General features: G+C 47.3%; 1 protein-coding gene across 6 annotated transcripts in view; it reads left to right on the top strand.

Annotated features, from left to right (window-relative positions):
* The window catches only part of PCDH9 (protocadherin 9), a 912,396-nt gene that overhangs the window by 719,149 nt on the left and 173,212 nt on the right, over positions 1-20,035 (top strand). Inside the window, exon 5 of one of the 6 annotated variants that reach the window (XM_048851895.2) lies at positions 1,137-1,387. The exons of the other annotated variants lie outside the window; for them this stretch is intronic. Coding sequence (XP_048707852.1) covers positions 1,137-1,168 — 32 coding nt within the window. The 3' untranslated portion in view covers positions 1,169-1,387. Of the gene's footprint in view, positions 1-1,136; positions 1,388-20,035 lie in introns of those variants that run through there. 6 annotated transcript variants of the gene reach the window in all.

Genomic DNA, 20,035 nt, shown 5'->3' with positions numbered 1-20,035 from the left:
AGGCGCTGTAGCCACTTACATATTCTCTACGCACTGATTAAATACCAGGAGCCTTTTAGATAATTAGATCACCAATGTTTTAAAGCCTGTCTGCTTTTTTTCTTTTATTGATTCACTAATTTTCCACCATTTATAAAAGCTTTGCATATGACATTGTCTTTTATCTTTGACCAACCAAAGAACAGCATCCAGAACATCTTTTTCAGTATCTACAAGTTTTGTGCCTAGCCCTTTCTGGACATTAGTTCAATGAGAGATCTCAATGGACATCTTTAAAAAAAAGTGTTATTATACTCACTTGTGTCTCACTTGTGACACAAAACAAATTGTGATGTTGCATACCAGCGGGGATAACAGTAGCAAAAAAGAGCTCCTCCAAAGCTAGCAGTAAGATGTTTAATGTGACAGTATAATAACACAAATATTTATTCAAAGGCTGCTATAGTAATAAACAAAACAAAAACAACCAGACACAGATTTTTCACAGCATATCTGGAGAGTGAGGAATATTTCAAATGTTGTTCAAGAAATGGTGCATGATGAGAGTTGACATAGGGTATGACACAAATGAAAGATACAGTCAGCAGTGAGTTCTTGTAAACATGGCCAAATTCATGTCTGGTAAAGGTCTATATAGATATATACTCATATATACATCTGGAGCAAAACTGGTTATATTGGTATATTTGATATGATCTTACTACTGGAGGCCAAATTCTTGTCTCTGTTACGTCTCAATAAGGCCCTGATCCAGGAAAACACCTAAGTATGGACTTAAGTCCATCCTTATTCAGATCAGCACTTAAGCATTTGCCTAATTTTAAGCACGACTTCAATGGGATTTAAGTACATGTTAGGAGCTGTCCTGAATAGAAGTTCTTTCCTGAATCAGAGTCTAAATCTGAAATTGATTCCATTAGCCTTTGGAGTTTCTCTGATTTACCCTGCTATAACCATCTCTCACAAACCTCTACAGAATATAATAGGGATGCAACCCATATGGGTCTATAAAAAAATAATAATGTTCTATAGAAATAACTCCCAATTCAATGGGAAATTATCTCCTTTCTGTTTATTTTTTTTAACCATCCTGTAGAGAAATTATATAAATAACAATGTTGTTTATATGCACTTAGCACTACAGGGATGTGTGATGTTTTACACATGAAGAAAAAGACAAGGTCCTTTGTCTATCGGAGTTCACAAGCTAAAGTCCCAGGCCTGCAATCAGATCCACATGTGTGGACACTTTCGTCCATGGTGAGCCCCATTGATTTCAATGGGACTCCACACTGAAAGTAAGGGTCTGCCCATGCCGGTGCATTAGGAGGATCAAGGCTCAATTTGCTTCAAGAACACAATAAAATGGTGAATGACTACGGAAGGAGGAAGAGAGGTGCAGGAGGTAAGGAACAGAAAACACCAAGAGGAAAATAATGTATTTAGGAGGGCATAGGTTTTCTATGCAGTAAATTGTATACATCGTTTCACATTTTTCATTTTGGTTACATTTATTGTTTTTAAGCTTTATATTTCTTTTGTTAGTGGGTACTGTTCAATTAGTATGTGAGAAAGCAGCCAATCTGTATATTTAAAACTAAAGTAGTGTTCATTGATCAAGAACTAACATTGGATGAGCTGTAACATTTCCTTACAGAATAGTTCACATTTTTTATCTGTCTGATCACAGATTTTTTGGCCTTTTGAAAACTATTTCATCACCGCACTAAAGGAAGATGGCAGGAATCAATTTTAAACCGTTTACTGTCAATATAATTTTCAACTTTCAATAACTTACAGATGGCTTAAGTACCATCATAAACACCCTGCTACCTGAACAAATTGCTATATTATTGATTATAGCCTGCCAGATTCTAGTTTTAAATTATTGATATCTGATAAGAATGATAAAATGAAATGGAAGAATCTATTTTCATGGATTGGTTACTTGTGAAGTTTGGGGTTTTTAAATATCCTTTTCCCCACTTTCCTTGAAATATGTTCAGAGGAAAACCATCTTTAAAAAAGAAAGAGTCCATACATTAAAAATTTGCTTTCTCTGACTTCTTGCTGTTAGCAAATATTTCTTAAGGTCTTGGTGAAAATGTGATTTTATGTATATGCTGAGTTCCTATCTGTTACTTCCATCTTTATTCAAGTAGCTTTTAATATATAAAATGTTTATATAGATAAAAACACATAAGAATAATGGAGATGAGGACAAACAGCAAAATCCTGAACTGTTAAATCACTATATGAACTCCATATCAATTTCATGTACCTCTCCTCTGTTTCCAATTAGAAAAGTTAAATTGACCTAATTTCACACAAAAATATTTAATCTTTGCCATTAATTTTATAAACATGATGTTAATTTGAGCTAATTCAGCCAATTTCACTGAAAAAGTGAGATGACTGAGCTTTTGCACAACCAAAGGAACTTGGAATCCATTTTAAATGACTTTTTTGGTTCAATATATTAACAAAAATTCATGTAGCAAATATGTAGCCAGTATCTTATGATTCTATACCATTTTCTATAATGTTCATATTATTTGACCAAAAAGATTCTATTAGGACAATATGTGATTGATATAGTATGTCTTAAATGAGTACCTTGATCCCCATAGTGTTAGTTTATGATATTTGAACAAATATGCAGGAATCCATACATTCTTTGTCTGATTTTAAATAGTTGTAATTTCATTTTGGATTCACTATCAATTGTTGTAGCATAGTTCAGTATTAATAGTCCCTCACAAAAGAATACATTTATCTCCTATAGCCTTTGAGACTGAAATGCACCAGTAGAATAGGGTGGTTCAAATAACATTGCCTATGCATTGAGACTAGATGAGAGGAGGATATAATTTTTAATATACCAAGAACTGTAAGGGGTTGACTTATATGCTATGGGCAAACAGAAATGCAATAACTTGAAGTTACATTAATAATTTTAATTGCTTGCATTTACAAGGGTACAAACAGAGCATGTAAACTTCCAGATATAAGTCAGAGAGAAATCATCCCTACCTTTTCTTGTTCCTCCCAGTAAAGGAGATTACTGATACCTGCCAATTTTATTTTAGCATTGTTACAGATGGAAGAAAAAAGGGTTATTTTTGGTAAAAAGTTGATCAGTTGTGTGTCTTCTTTTTCACCGGCAGGATTGGATAAAGTGTCATTTCTGTAGCTTGTAAAAGTTTTCAAATAGAAAGTGATTCAGTAGATCCAAGATGATGAGATAATTATGAAATACCATTTACAACATAATAGAATGCTGTATTCAAAAACCCTAAGCCATCTTTGTTTTATTAAATTCTTATCCTTCTGTTAAAAGAAAAGGAGTACTTGTGGCACCCCAGAGACTAACAAATTTATTTGAGCATAAGCTTTCATGAGCTACAGCTCACTTCATCGGATGCATGCAGTGGACAATACAGTGGGAGATTTTATATACACTTGCCAGCAGATCGAGGGACGTGATTGTTCCCTTCTATTCAACATTGGTGAGGCCTCATCTGGAGTACTGTGTCCAGTTTTGGGCCCCACACTGCAAGAAGGATGTGGAAAAATTGGAAAGAGTCCAGCGGAGGGCAACAAAAATTATTAGGGGACTGGAACACATGACTTATGAGGAGCGACTGAGGGAACTGGGATTGTTTAGTCTGTGGAAGAGAAGAATGAGGGGGGATTTGATAGCAGCTTTCAACTACCTGAAAGGGGGTTCCAAAGAGGATGGATCTAGACTGTTCTCAGTGGTAGCAGATGACAGAACAAGGAGTAATGGTCTCAAGTTGCAGTGGGGGAGGTTTAGGTTGGATATTAGGAAAAACTTTTTCAGTAGGAGGGTGGTGAAACACTGGAATGGGTTACCTAGGGAGGTGGTGGAATCTCCTTCCTTAGAAGTTTTTAAGGTCAGGCTTGACAAAGCCCTGGCTGGGATGATTTAGTTGGGGATTGGTCCTGCTTTGAGCAGGGGGTTGGACTAGATGACCTCCTGAAGTCCCTTCCAACCCTGATATGCTATGATTCTGTGATTCTATGAGAACATGAAACAATGGGTGTTACCATACACACTGTAACGAGAGTGATCAGGTAGGGGGAACTATTACCAGCAGGAGAGAAAAAAAAAACCTTTTGTAGTGATAATCAAGGTGGGCCATTTTCAGCAGTTGACAAGAATGTCTGAGGAACAGTAGGGTGGGGAAAATAAACATGGGGAAATAGTTTTACTTTGTGTAATGACACAACCACTCCCAGTCTTTATTCAAGCCTAAGTTAATTGTATCCAGTTTGCAAATTAATTCCAATTCAGCAGTCTCTCGTTGGAGTCTGTTTTTGAGGTTTTTTTTGTTGAAGAAATGCAACTTTTAGGTCTGTAATCAAGTGACCAGAGAGATTGAAGTGTTCTCCGACTGGTTTTTGAATGTTATAATTCTTGACGTCTGATTTGTGTCCATTTATTCTTTTACATAGAGAGTGTCCAGTATGGCCAATGTACATGGCAGAGGGGCATTGTTGGCACATGATGGCATATATCACATTGGTAGATGTGCAGGTGAACGAGCCTCTGATAGTGTGGCTGATGTGATTAGGCCCTCTGATGGTGTCCCTTGAATAGATATGTGGGCACAGTTGGCAACGGACTTTGTTGCAAGGATAGGTTCCTGGGTTAGTGTTTCCTGGGTGTGTGGTTGCTGGTGAGTATTTGCTTTAGGTTGGGGGGCTGTCTGTAAGCAAGGACTGGCCTATCTCCCAAGATCTATGAGAGTGATGGGTCGTCCTTCAGGATAGGTTGTAGATTCTTGATGATGCGTTGGAGAGGTTTGAGTTGGGGGCTGAAGGTGATGCCTAGTGACGTTCTGTTATTTTCTTTTTTGGGCCTGTCCTGTAGTAGGTGATTTCTGGGTGCTCTTCTGGTTCTGTCAATCTGTTTCTTCACTTCAACAGGTGGGTATTGTAGTTGTAAGAATGCTTGATAGAGATCTTGTAGGTGTTTGTCTCTGTCTGAGGTGTTGGAGCAAATGTGGTTGTATCGTAGAGCTTGGCTGTAGACAATGGATTGTGTGGTGTGGTCTGTATGAAAGCTGGAGGCATGTAGGTAATGTGACAAAGTTCCTGCTCTACCTTGGTGGGTCTTGCACTTATTGGCGGATTTGCTCGCCTTGGAACTTCACAGCAGCCCTCAGCTTGGCCGTTTTTCTGAACCCACAGTCCAGATCAACTCCTCCTGTGTCTGACCAGGAGTTGGGAGGATTTGGGGGGAACCCGGGCCTGCCCTCTACTTCGGGTTCCAGCCCAGGGCCCTGTGGAATGCAGCTGTCTAAAGTGCCTCCTGGAACAGCTGTGCGACAGCTACAACTCCCTGGGCTACTTCCCCATGGCCTCCTCCCAACACCTTCTTTATCCTCACCATAGGACCTTCCTCCTGATGTCTGATAATGCTTGTACACCTCAGTCCTCCAACAGTCCGCGTTCTCAATCTCAGTTCCTAGTGCCTCTCGCTCCCAGCTCTTCACACACACACCACAAACTGAAGTGAGCTCCTTTCTAAAACCCAGGTGCCCTGATTAGCCTTCCTTAATTGATTCCAGCAGCTTCTTGATTGACTGCAGGTGTTCTAATCAGCCTGTCTTAATTGTCTCCAGAAGGTTCCTGATTGTTCTGGAACCTTCCCTGTTAGGAAACGGAACGTCTTTTGCTTGCTCCTCAGCTATCTGCTTTCTATTCTTTCCTAAAGCCCCCTGGCCCGGATTTTTCTTACTTTTTGCACTTGCCTTAGTCCCCCCCCGACCGGGCCAGACGCTTTTTTGTTTTTTCTTTTCATTTTTTGTGGTTTTTTTCCGTCTACGTCCTTCGCCAGCACCCGCCCCCCCCACGCCTGCTTTCGGGCGCAGCTACTTGCCCCAGCTGAGCCCCCGGAGGAGGGGGGGGAAGATTGCCGATTTGCTGTCCGGGGGGGGGAGTGGAAACCCCCAGACCCAGCCGTCTTGCCAGCAGCTCGGACTTTACAGCATTCTTAATATGCCGAAGGCCTTGGAACACAGCCAACACAGCCGGAGAAGGAGATTTCAGCGGACAGAAGAAATAATTCAAGGGAGCTATAAATCATTGTGAAGAGGGCCGTAAGATTGAGTAACTTTCTGAATTATACTCTCGTGGGGGGGAGTTTGACTGTGATTACTTGCATTTGTGGCGGCACAGGGGGTGTGGCGTGGAGACCCCCACCCCCGATCCATCGGTGCCCCTACCCCCCCATCGTTATTACAATTGTCACGGCCCCCCCGCCGTCTGTCCCTGCTGGCAATCTGCCATCTCCTTTCGGATCCAGCTGTTCGCTTTGAACTTTGCCTTCCGGACCGGACACAACAGCCGACCAACCGAGACTCTTTGGACAAACATGTGTGGGTCTGCACCCCCCCCCCCCGGATTGCTTATCCTACAGCTTGCCCCTATTACTGGACCCCCATTTTGTTCCCCCCCCTCCTCTTAGTCCCCCTCCCCTCGGCATTCCTTCTCTTCCTGTTCGCAGCCTAGCGGAAGGAGGGGCTATTCCGTTTTCTCCCCTCCCCCCTCCTCCTTCCGGTGTCTCCCTGTCTTTCCCTGCTCACAATGGTGGGGAACGAGAGGGGTGAGATTGCTTCCATAAAATTAGTTGTCCCTTCCCCACCACCACCCCTGCCCGACCCCCAAGGTCCCCCCCCTGCCACTATTGCAAAGATACTTGCCACCCCCCCTGCTGGGGCACCGGTAGCAGGAGGCACCAGGGTGATTGCTGCTGCTGCTGCACCCACCGCCCACCCAGATTCTAGGAAACCCCCCCCGGTTCGCCGGAAGGGCCAGGGCGGGTGGAAAGGAAAGGGCCCCGCTAAAATCACTGAGCCCTCCATGGCAGGGGCTGCCCCCACCGCTGCGGCCTCGTCATCAACCGTGGCGCCCCTCCCTGTGTTTCCCTCCACCAGCTCTGCGATTGCCCCTCCCCCGGCCCCCAGGACGTATGCTCGGGCGGCGGCGGGCTCTCCCCTACCTGCCGCCTCGTCATCTCGCCCCCCCCCCGCCTCCGCCACCATCACCAGCGGCCGAGGCCCTTTTCCCGCCTTGACCAGGAAGCACGGCGTCCGTTGCCTCCTGGTGCCCGCCTCGCCCCACGTGGAGACATACGTGCAGGCGTTGGCGAAGGTGGTAGGACCCACGGCTATTGTGGCGGCCTCCAAGATGTATGGGAAGGTTGTTTTCTTCTTAGCCTCGGAGGATGCCGCCCAGGAGGCGGTAGAGAGGGGCCTGACGGTGGGGGGGGTGTTTGTCCCCCTAGAACCTTTAGAAGATCTGGGCGTCCGCCTCGTCCTTACCTCCGTTCCTCCCTTCTTACCCAATGCTGCCCTGTTACCCGCTCTTTCCACCCTGGGGAAACTTGTTTCTGTCATCAGCCCTCTCCCGTTGGGCTCCAAGGACCCCACCCTCCGTCACATTTTTTCGTTCCGCCGGCAAGTGCAGCTTCTACCACCGGCAGGGGCACGTGACGAAGAGGCGCTTGAGGGGTCCTTTCTAGTCCCCTACCAGGGAGCCCGCTATCGGGTCTTTTATTCTACCGGAGAGGCCCGGTGCTACCTCTGCCGTTCAGCGGGGCATGTCCGCAGAGACTGCCCCTTGGCCCGGGGGGGAGGGGTCCCCGAAACCCCCGAGACCCGGCAGGACATCGGCCCCGTTGCTGCCGACACCCCTGGCTGCCCGGCACCTGAAACCAACCCTCCTCCTACTCGACCCATTGCTGCTCCCGTCCGGGCCCAGGAGATACCTTCCCTACAACGCCCGGGCGAGCAAGGGAGTTCCACCCTTGCTAGTACCAACCCAACAGAGCCCATGGAGGAGGGTGGGGCAAAGATATTACCGGGTATAGGAGAGGGCCCTCCCCAAGGAGAAGCCCCCGCCCCTCATGTTGCCCCACCGCTACCTCCCCGAACCCCTAAACCATTGCCTCCGCCCCCCGGCACGACCCCTGCTAACCACCCCCCAGATGACGCTATGGAGGGCTGGACCCTAGTCCAGGGGAAGCGAGGCAAGCGGAAGGCTCGAGCTCCGCTGCATCCACCCGACGCAGAAGCCCCCCGGAAGACCAGGAAAGGAGGCACTGCTATCGAGCCTCCCGCCACGGCCGTGAGCGAGATCCATCCGCTGGTGTCGGGAGGGGAAGACGGACTGGCATTGGAGGGCAGAATTCCCCCTCCACGGGAGACCCTCCCCTCCGAGACTTCTGAGGACGCCCCTTCTGCCTGGACGCTACCCGAACCCCCCGCGGACCCCGAGGCGGCCGTTGAGGCGGACCCTAGAGGAGAGGCCCCCGGGGTGGCAGGAGTTGGCCTCTCCCCCGTGTATGCGGAGATTGAGGCCCTAGATTTGACCCCGGTCACCCAGGGAGGGGATGATTTGCTGCCGGCTGACCTTGAGCTGGGTAGCCTTACCCCAGCCTCCCTTTCCCCATGCTCCCTCCCCCTAATTGTCTTCCCGGGTGAGCACTCTGCAGAAAGTGGTCCACCACCTGATGCCATGGCCGCCAAGACCACCATGGAGCCAGCATCTAGCATTATTGGGAGCCCCCTCCCTTACCCCTTAACCCTTAATTTTGCTCAGGAGGCACTTTCCTTTAGTTGCTTGCCTTCTGCACCCCAGAACCTTACCCCTGCCCCTGCCCCCACCCCTGCCCCTACCCAAGGTCCCTCCTCCTGTAATGTTAATGCCGCCCCTGGGGTTATTTCCTTTCCGCCTTTTGCAGATTCCCCCCAGGGAGCAGTCTTTGCACTTTCTAGCCGCGACCCATTAGGAGTGGCAATTTTTCCCCTGCCATCCCCCTCCACCCCAAGGCATGAAATGAATTTAATAACCCCAGCCTGTCAGACGCCCCGTCAGTGGTCCGCACCCTGTCTACCTGCCTTAGCGGACCACGAGGCTGTACTAAGAGGCCCATCAGGGAATACCCCGGGAATTGTAACCCCACCCCCCCATGAGCTGCGGCATGCGCTACGGAAGTTCCTAGAGCACACCCGTGGTGCCCGCGATAAGGCACAGCTGGCCCTTCGGCTATGGGGGGACTTTGATCAAATCCTCCAAGCCACAAGGGCCCTTATAAAGGAAAGCAGGGGGCAAGGAAAGCGCGGTGCTGCGGCCTACGAGCGAGCCCACAACTTCCGACGCGATCTACTCACCCACGGGATGGGTCATGGGTTGCTGTGCAACCCGCCGGGGGCCCTGAATCCCCCCGCCAATACGAGGCCCCCACCCCCCCAGCCCTCCGCATGACGCCTCTTATTATTGCGACCCTGAATACCAGGGGCTGTAGGATGGCTCTCCGCAGGTCCCAGGTGCTCTCTTACCTTCGGGAAGGGAGGTATTCTATAGTTTTCCTGCAGGAGACTCATACGGACCCGACCGCCGAGGACAGGTGGCGGCTGGAGTGGGGGGACGGGGTATACTTTAGCCACTTCGCGACCTGGCAGGCTGGAGTGGCAACCCTGTTCTCCCCCAACCTACGGCCTGAGGTGCTAGGGGTTAATGAGGCCGTGCCGGGCCACGTGCTGCACCTTCGAGTCCGTATGGAGGGGCTCGTGGTTAATCTCGTCAATATTTATGCCCCGCAAATGAGCTCCAGGCGGCCACAATTTTATCAGCAGGTGTCCGACTTTCTCGGCACCCTGGATTCGCACGAGTGCCTGGTCCTGGGAGGGGACTTTAACACCACCCTCGAGGAACGGGATCGCTCAGGGGCCGAACCGAGTCCGGCCGCTGCAAATATTCTCCAAGGGATAGTTGACCATCACTCCCTAGTGGACGTCTGGCGTGACCATCACCCAGATGACACCTCCACGTTCACCTTTGTTCGGGTGGAGGCCCATCGGTCACACCACTCTCGGTTGGACCGTGTTTATTTATCCCGTTTCCACCTTTCACAAGCCCACTCCTCCGCCGTTCGGCCGGCCCCATTCTCCGATCATCATTTAGTCACTGTAACGGTCTCCCTCCGTGCAGAGAGACCGGGGCCGGCCTATTGGCACTTTAATAACAGCCTGTTGGAGGACGAGAGCTTTGTGATGTCCTTCCGGGAGTTTTGGCTGGCCTGGCGGGAGCAGTGGCGTGCCTTTCCCTCGGTGCGGCGATGGTGGGATCTCGGGAAGGTGCGCGCCAAGCTCTTCTGCCGTGACTACACTCGGGGCACCAGCCGACGGCGAAATGCGGCGATGGAGAAGTTGGAACGGGAGGTCTTAGAGATGGAGAGGCGCCTGGCCGCCGATCCCGAGGACCCGTCCCTCTGCGGAGCGTGCCGGGAGAAGCGGGAGGAGCTTCAGGCCCTTGAGGACCACCGGGCCCGAGGTGCCTTTGTTCGGTCCCGCATCCGCCTCCTTCGGGAGATGGACCGCGGCTCCCGCTTCTTCTATGCCCTGGAGAAAACGAGGGGGGCCAAGAAACACGTCACCTGCCTTCTTGCAGAAGACGGTACCCCCCTCACGGATCCGGAGGAGATGTGTGGGAGGGCCCGTGACTTCTACACAAGCCTTTTCTCCCCGGACCCGACCGATCCTGACGCTTGTGAGGTGCTCTGGGAGGAACTCCCCACGGTCAGCGTGGGCGACCGAGACCGACTAGAGTTGCCTCTCACCCTGGCCGAGTTCTCGGAAGCCCTCCGTCGCATGCCCACCAATAAATCTCCGGGCATGGACGGGCTGACCGTGGAGTTTTACCGCGCGTTCTGGGACATTCTCGGCCCAGACCTAGTCATCGTCTGGGCTGAGTCCTTGCAGAGCGGGGTCCTCCCTCTGTCATGCAGGCGAGCGGTGCTCGCTTTGCTGCCGAAGAAGGGGGACCTCCGCGATCTACGAAACTGGCGTCCCGTCTCACTCCTTAGCACGGATTACAAAATTGTAGCGAAAGCAATTTCGCTGCGGCTAGGGTCCGTGATGGCGGACGTGGTCCACCCAGACCAGACCTATACTGTCCCAGGTCGCAGCATTTTCGACAACCTCTTTCTAGTCCGAGACCTTTTGGAACTCGGGCGGAGAGATGGTTTATCGTTCGCCCTCCTGTCTCTTGATCAGGAGAAGGCGTTCGATAGAGTAGACCATGGGTACCTCCTGAGCACTCTGCAGGCGTTTGGATTTGGACCTCAGTTTGTGAGTTTTCTCCGGGTGCTGTATGCCTCCGCGGAGTGTTTGGTTAGGCTCAACTGGACCCTGACTGAACCGGTCAGCTTCAGGCGAGGAGTGCGGCAGGGGTGCCCCCTCTCGGGCCAGTTGTACGCTCTGGCGATTGAGCCTTTCCTCTGTCTCCTCCGCAGGAGGATGACAGGGTTGGTGCTGCGGGAGCCGGAGCTGCGGCTGGTCCTGTCGGCGTACGCCGATGACGTACTCCTCGTGGTCCAGGACCCGGGAGACTTGGCGCGAGTGGAGGCATGCCAAGCCATCTATTCGGCAGCCTCCTCCGCCCGAGTCAACTGGGTCAAGAGCTCTGGCTTGGCGGTGGGGGACTGGCGGCAGGTAAGCTCCCTCCCACCCGCACTTCAGACCATCCGGTGGAGTGCGGGTCCACTGCTCTATCTCGGCGTTTACCTTTCCGCCACGCATCCCTCCCCGCCGGAGAACTGGCAAAATTTAGAGGGCGGGGTGATAGAGCGGATCCGGAGATGGACGAGGCTACTCCGATGTCTCTCCCTCTGAGGGAGAGCACTGGTGCTTAACCAACTAGTCCTGTCCACGCTCTGGTACCGGCTCAACACCCTGGCCCCGGCCCCGGGTTTCCTGACCCACCTCCGGAGATTGATTCTAGAGTTCTTCTGGTCAGGAATGCACTGGGTCCCTGTTGGAGTTCTTCATCTACCCCTGAAGGAAGGAGGGCAGGGCCTGAAGTGTCTGTACACTCAGGTCCGCGTTTTCCGCCTCCAGGCCCTGCAGAGGCTCTTTTATAGTGCACGTAGTTCGGCGTGGAGCATACTGGCGCACGCCTTCCTGCGCCATTTCCAAGGGTTTCGATATGACCGGCAGCTCTTTTATCTTTCACCGAGGGGTTTTCCGCGAGACCTCTCTGGGCTGCCGGTCTTCTACCAGGACCTCCTCCGGGCCTGGAAACTGTTTCTAACAACCAGGTCCGTGGCGGCCACCGTGGGAGCAGATCTCCTCACGGAGCCCCTGCTACACAATCCCCAGCTCCGTGTGCAGGTGGCGGAGTCCCGCTCGGTGCGCCAGAGGTTGGTCCTGGCGGAAGTCACGAGGGTCGGAGACCTCCTGGACTATGACCGGAGAGACTGGCTGGATCCCCTGATGCTTGCTCGGCGCATGGGGCTCTCCAGCCTCCGAACCCCCCGGCGCGTACTTCAGGAGGTGAAGGCCGCCTTGACCCCCTGCTCGGGCTTACGTTAGCCAAGCCTTGTGCGAGGGCGCACCCCGCCCATCCCTTACCCCAGGCCCGCCGGACCTTTCCATCGGGCCCCCACCCCGTAGATCCCAACAAACCCCTCACCCTTTCACTGCAAGCCGGCTGCACGAACTGCAGCCGGTTAGCTTTCACATTGCTTCACGGAAATACTTATATACACTTACGCTTCACACCCTTCACGCCCACACCCTGGTGTCCCGCCCCGATACAAAGTGGCGGGATCTCCTGCCACCTTTGGAGGGTGAGCAACCTCGGTGGGCCAGCCTGTATTCCACCTTGGTCCCAAGGCCCGTCGGGGACATCAGTTGGCGGCTCCTTCACGGAGCTGTGAGCACGGGCGTGTTTTTGACACGGTTTACCCCCATTCCGGACACTTGTCCTTTTTGTAATGTGAGGGAAACCCTGGCGCACGTGTATTTAGAGTGTGCCAGATTGCAGCCCCTTTTCCGGCTCCTCACAAATATTCTATTACGCTTCTAGCTTCATTTTTCCCCCCACCTTTTTATCTATACACTTCCCATCCGTGGCCCCACAAAGTCGCGGGATCTTCTGGTCAACCTCCTCCTAGCTTTGGCTAAAACAGCCATTTATAAAACCAGAGAGAGGAGGTTGGCCCACGAAACGTCCTGCGATTGTGGGGCCGTTTTCCGATCCTCAGTACATTCACGTATCCGGGCGGAGTTCCTCTGGGCGGCATCCACCGACTCCCTTGAAGCATTCGAGGAGCGGTGGGCGCTGTCTGGGGTTCTCTGCTCGGTGACCCCGTCCGGTTCCCTCCGCCTGACCCTTTGATTGAGGGGAACAGCGAGAGACGCCAGCCCCAGCCGTTGCCGCTGGGGATACCATCATTCCTGTCATCTAGGAGGGGTCTTATAATACATGGGTGTCTACCCCCCCCCCCCAAACCGCCCACCCCGCAGCCGTGCCCATCTTACCGGGCACTCTCAGGAGAGGGAGGATCGGTGACACTGGGCGCGGCGCTAGGTAACTCGAGGGGGTGGAAGACCACGAGTGTCGAGGAAGCCCCCCCGCTCTAGGCCACCAGGTAACTCAGGAGGGTGGAAGACCACGAGTGTCGAGGAAGCCCCCCCGCTCTGGGCCCAGGCTAGCCTGAACACTTCTCCCTCCTGAAAGCTGTTGTGTTATACCTTCTGATTGCGTTGTTTTGTTGCATAGTTGTTTTGTTTCCTTTGGTAATTCTGTAAGCGTTACCAATAAACTTTCTTTCTGTTGCAAAAAAAAAAAAAACCTTCCCTGTTATCTTACCCAGGGAAAAGGGACCTACTTAGCCTGGGGCTAATATATCTGCCTTCTATTTCTCTCCTATAGCCATCTGGCCCAACCCTGTCATGGTAAGTATAGCAGTGAGTAGGTTTCTGGTATAGGGTGATGTTTATGTGACCATCGCTTATTAGCACTGTAGCGTCCAGGAAGTGGATCTCTTGTGTGGACTGGTCCAGGCTGAGGTTGATGGTGGGATGGAAATTGTATCCTTCTGTTGTAATTCTTGGGTTTTTCCCCTTGCCATGGAAAGGTTTTGATCATGTGCTGAAACTTTTCAAGGTAATTGGGCGGAATTGTAATGGCATCATACTAAATGGATAATTCAGCTGCAGAGTTCCTATCACTTTGACACTTTGGGTTGAAACCCACAATGAGAGAATTAATTTTATCCCTGATGCAAACCTGCCTTGAAGGTAGATGGTCTGCTAGGATTTCACCAATGAGTTAAAGAAACACTTGCAACTGAAGGGAAGTTATGATTTGAGGACCTATATGCAGTGTTTAGCCTTTCTGCAGACAGAATATATGAGGCTTCAGGATTGTAGGATTTGTGTCTCTTTCATTATAACAAATAATAAAAATGTGTTTCAAAATGAAAATGAGTCATAAGTGGTAGATTTCATATGAAGAACTGAGTTTTGTGTTATCCCATTTATCAGTGAACATATAGCACTGAGTGCCACACTAGCTTTCTTCCATCTTTCTATCTTTCTTTTCTTTCCATCCATATTCCACAATTATCCCCAAGGAATAAAAGAATTAGATCACATTGTTCATAACTTTTATCCTCTTGAGCTGATTTTCAGTTTTTGAAACAGGCATTTTGATCCATGAGAAACCAACAGCAATTGCCTTGTTCTTGCCATTAAGAGGAATTCATGAATAAAGGGGCTCTGTAAAGATTGACAAGTTTTACAATTATATTCTCCATGTTTACTGCATGGATTAATACATCTTTCCCAGGATGTATTCTTGGCAGATGATAGTTTTTGTCTGTACTTTTGGTAAACATGATTAAACAATAATTAAATGCATCTTGCTGTGCTGTTCATCAAAAAGAAACAGAGAAAAAATATGTGTGTTCTGCAGTTAATACCCTGAGTTCTTTCTTTCGTAATTAGATATGACATTTGCTTAGGCACAAGCCAAATTTAATATATATGTAACTATACTACACAGTACTATACATTCAGAAGAAAAGTATTAGGTCAAGACCTATGCTTTCATGTAGAAGGGAAGCCTAGGGAGAGGAATATTGTTACAAAAAGGAAGATAAGCATGAATGTCCTAACTTTACATTGAGGGCTCTCTAGCATTTTAATATCCAAGAAAAATGAAGCTTGAATAGAGAACGTGGAATGAAGACAAATCAGATCTTGAATTTCAAGGGAGTTGGAACTTCCCTAAACAGAGAGGAAGCCTGAACTGTGATGTTTTGTGTTTTAGGAATTGACTCTGTAGTCTTGGTGTCTTGAAATCTCACCCATGTAGCCCAGGATGTCTTGCAAAAGAGAGGTCCTTTGAATTATACTGACTTCCTACAATAAAAAACGGGCACTCCCCTTTCTGCAAGACAGGTTAAATGTCAAGATTTTCACACCAAATTTTTGTGCTTAGTCAGATCTGCTTAGCTGAGCAACACAGAATGAAAGTGCCTGATACAATAAACCTCTCATTCCTAGAAATCCCTGACCTGTGAGCCAGAATTCTCATCTGAGAGTCCACTCAACTGTAGGCTGATTTTTTTTTTTAAACTGAGACCTAGGATTTACTTAGTGGTAACGGTACCAATTCTCAGTAATGGTAGCAGCTATTCACCACAGCCATCCCTGTAGCCAGTGGATATTGTTTAGTTCATATAGGAGTAGAGCCCCTTGTTTCTCATTGAATTTAATGGGAGCATCAGGAAATGCAGGGGCTGCTTTAACTACTGGCAAACTAGGCAACTGCCTGGCGGTGGGGCAGATTTTTTGGCTGCCCCTCTGTCTCAGCCCAATCTGCTGCCTTAGGCCTATGAGGAGTGAGGCAGCACAGTAAAGTTTTGTGTAAGATGGCAGATTGTCTTGAGCAGCATCTGAAGAAATGTATATTTTCCCTTTATTGTTCTGTTAACAGGAGGCTGGGTTTTGTTATTTCCCATCATCTGCATTTCCATTGTTGTTTTCTCTGGCCTTGTCTACACTAGCAATGTTATAAAAATCTCTCACTGTTTCGCTACCACCGGGTTCATAAGTGGTAGCAATGAGAAGAGTAATGTAGGTAAGGTGCTGGCACTCACGTTCTTATGACCTGCTCTGGGTAGGATTAAGTGATATGGTGCCTAAAATGACTGAGCTCTATCTATACTGGCGCTCCCACTGAAGGAGCAACGATGGTGGTAATAGAAGGGGACAGTTTAAGAAGAATGCTAACCAATGCTCAACAAAGCTCGTGTGCTTCTCTCTTTGAGCACACTGTAAATGAAGCCACACTCAAGACTACGGGCCTGGATTCTCTACATGGTTACGGCTATAAACTGGCTGCAAATACCCAGCAAAGAATTTCTGCATTGGTGGGAAATAATAAGCTGCCTGGGCCCTGCACCCCCTACTCTTCGCAGTATGGATGTGTTAGGGGCATTGTAGAGTGGTGCCGGTTAAGCTTTCTGTATTAATGGTGCAATTTACAGCAGTCCACTAGGTATATTAAACGGTGTCAGCTTCCTGACACAAAGGCCTCCAGCTCTCTCCCATGCCAAGCAGAGGCTGGTACAGAAGAAAATTTAGCCTTAGATCTCCACTTTAGGTCTCTTTTTTATGAGCATCTGACTGGTTTTCCTTGAAGTAAGAGAGTCTGCAAATTGATATTTTTGCTGTATCAGAAACTGCTGCTCCTAAGGGCCAGATGGTGAACCTCTGACTCACAGCTGTAAGCAGTTACTCATGTAAGTAGTCCCGTTAAGTTAAATGGGAACTACTACATGATTAAGGGTTGCAGTCTAGCTCTAAATTCTTGTATCATATTCCTTGCCACAGCATCACAGCACCTACCAGTTGTTGGGTGCAGTACTGGAGTGCCCATCAGTAAAAATATGGTCAGTCTGGAAACAGTAGTTAAGTTGGCTGAGCCAATAATGAGCTACTTGGAAAATAGGGGGGAAATCATGTATTCTGCTAAAGTTCAGAATAAATGGTTATTTGACTGTTTGTCCAGCCCCGATAAATAGACATCCTGAATATTTAAAAATGAAAAAAATCTGCTGCAATTTAAATACATTTTGCCTTAAGGAGCTTCAGTCAGTTTCAACTTGAAATGCAGCCTTTGAATGAATATTTAATTTCACTTCCCTTATAAGTGAAGCTGAATCACTTCTGCTAGTCTGTGGGTGACAGTTTCAAATTTCAACTCAGGCAGGCAATCAACAGAGAATAATATTGCAGCAGGGCAAAAAGTTGGTGATTCAGTAATGACATTTTAATATTACCGAGCAGTGGTACAGAGATCTGCAGTCCCTTGTGATGGCTTTCTGTTGACTTAATAATCAATATAATCATAACAAGGAGCATATGTAAAATCTTAGCTAGAGGCACTGCCTAATAATTCGGGTGAATGCATTGCTCATGTTTTCCAAAAATCTCAGTATATAACTCCCTTCTTTTAACGATTAAGACTAGTGATATCCAACCTATAGCCCTAGAGTCATCCATGTATCTTGAAGATCCTATTTTCCATTCTCATGGAGTCCCCAGATCAGAGTTTCTCATTCTCCCTACTGTCACACAGAATGAGCAGAGTGCCAGTCAAAGGAACATGCTCTGGGTCTCTAGGGTCCCTTACTCTTCTCTCCCAAGATACTGAAAATGGTGGGATGGCAGGGAGATAAACCCTCTCTGCCATCATCTTTCCCTGAAGGCAGATGAGGCAATTCAAGTAGAGTTGCACCAGAGATTGCAATGTTTTGCCCTGGCAAGGCTTTGCAATGTTTTCCTTATGATGTAGCCTTCCCAAAAGATGATATTGAGACCTAACAATGCAGTGTCACAACATCAATACTGCAGTGTCAGAACATTGTCACAATAATGTTGTGTCTCTCTGGAAATACCAATGATCTAGCATGCCCTAACAAAGAGAGAATGTCTATTTACCTAAATTAAATTAGTGTTTAATAAAATTATAGTAATAAATTGTCAGTTTTTCAAAATGAGCAATTTTATCAGAAAGTGTGAAAAGATGATTCACTTTGTGAGTAGACTTAATCAATTGTAAGTTACGTAGGTTTAGAAATTCGTCTCTGCCTGAATCTCATAATGACAGGTTTCAGAGTAGCAGCCGTGTTAGTCTGTATCTGCAAAAAGAAAAGGAGGACTTGTGGCACCTTAGAGACTAACAAATTTATTTGAGCATATATTTATTATTTATTATTTGCTCAAATAAATTTGTTAGTCTCTAAGGTGCCACAAGTCCTCCTTTTCTTTTTGCAGATACAGACTAACACGGCTGCTACTCTGAAACCTGTCATTATGAGATTCAGGCAGAGACGAATTTCTAAACCTACGTAACTTACAATTGATTAAGTCTACTCACAAAGTGAATCATCTTTTCACAGCTGTAGCTCACGAAAGCTTATGCTCAAATAAAATTGTTAGTTAGTCTCTAAGATGCCACAAGTCCTCCTTTTCTTTTTGTGAATTTCATAAGATGCAGAATCCCACTCATTCCCTGCTTAGCTTAACTTTATTTGATAGAAAGTGTACTTGTCTATATGTATGAGTGTGTAATCTACATGTGTCTATAACATTTTCCAAGCAGAGAGATTCACAGTTTCTTCTTTAAGATTACGAATAAATGAAACAAATTGGCTTTCTGAATTTAGCTCGGAGATGAAATGGAGACATGGAATAGTAAGAACCAGGAACAGCATCTAAAAAGGAAAGATAAGTACTTTAAAAAAAACAAACCAGTAGACCAAATGCTGAATTCCTTCCTCATGGTTTTATGCCTGGCTACTGCATGGGGTGAAAGGGAGCAAAATATGTGGGAAAGGCTAACTAGACCAATATATATGGGAAAAGGCATTTCTCTCTGTTCAGCCATGTGTGGGAGTGGAAAATACTTGGATTTTGCTTTCAAAACTCAGCAAAGCTCTGAAGCACATGCATAACTTTAAGCACACAAGAAGACTTCCTGATGTTAGTGGGGGTACCTGAACACTTAAAGCTATGCACAGGTTTAAATACTTTGCTTTATCAGGACCTAATTTGCTTAGGAATGGAACATATGGGGTTTGTTCTCTACAAAAGCAAACCTCTAACTGAAGTCAATGGGAAGCTTGGCTTGAGTAAAGAATGCAGGATTTGTGTCAGCGTTTTAAGTCAAGATCTGTGAAATTGTCAGTTAGAGAACAGGAGATTTGGAATTAGTAGTAACAAAGTCACTGTTTAATGGATCACACAGGGATAAGAGATCTCTGAACCTAAATCAGGTATATCCCTGATTAATATCCTGTATGCATACGACAGTGCCAGCCCACTATCTCTGGCATGTTTCATAATTAGGGGGGAAATGTAATCCAAAAGGAAAATAGAGAACAGAGCTGGTGAATAATGCATATATTAATTTTAATATCCCTTAATAACCCTGGGACTAGATAATCTTCAGCATATAACAGTTTTTATTTTAAAAAAGGATTCAGTATAGTTTGTTTTAACTATAGCATAAAGCTGAATATATTATATCTAGATGGGCCTTTAAACATGATGATGAATACTATCTATAATGCCTTTTTGATATTTCTCACTGAATCCCATTGGTCAATCTTATACTTTTAAAAATCAAGTTTCATGCTAATAAATGTATTGAGATTGTGTTCTATGAAGGGTGAGTGTCTCAGTGAGGAAAACAAAGTAGATTATCATCTATGTCTATGTGGTAGGAGAGAGGAGGGACCCCACAGCATGGTAATTATAGACTCAACTGAAGAGTGCATCCTATTAGGATTGAAGTGAAGATATTAAAATATTAGTAATGTATCCTTGAAATATGGACTGCAGGGATAAGCTGCAGTGAGAGCGCTGGTAAGGAATATAATTTTGGAATCAATTAGTATACTTTTATATAGTAGACTTTTGATCTGTATTATATTTTTACATTTTCTCAGGCGATAAGGATCGGTGATAACTAGGAGTACCAAATCCTATAACTTTAACCATTTTTTTGCCATCAGGAAGTTGTCATTAATGTTAGCATTTATTGGGGCTATGCTACTGCCATTGCAATTTTCCCATATTCTCATAGCCTTTATTATTATTTTAGCCAGATTAAGTACTAAACCAGTAGTAGTATCAGTGTCTAC

The sequence above is a fragment of the Caretta caretta genome, chromosome 1 (assembly GCF_965140235.1).
Source record: "Caretta caretta isolate rCarCar2 chromosome 1, rCarCar1.hap1, whole genome shotgun sequence".
Taxonomy (NCBI): Eukaryota; Metazoa; Chordata; order Testudines; family Cheloniidae; genus Caretta; species Caretta caretta.
The sequence above is the reverse complement of the archived record's forward strand: the minus strand, read 5'-3'. Positions and strand labels throughout refer to the sequence as shown.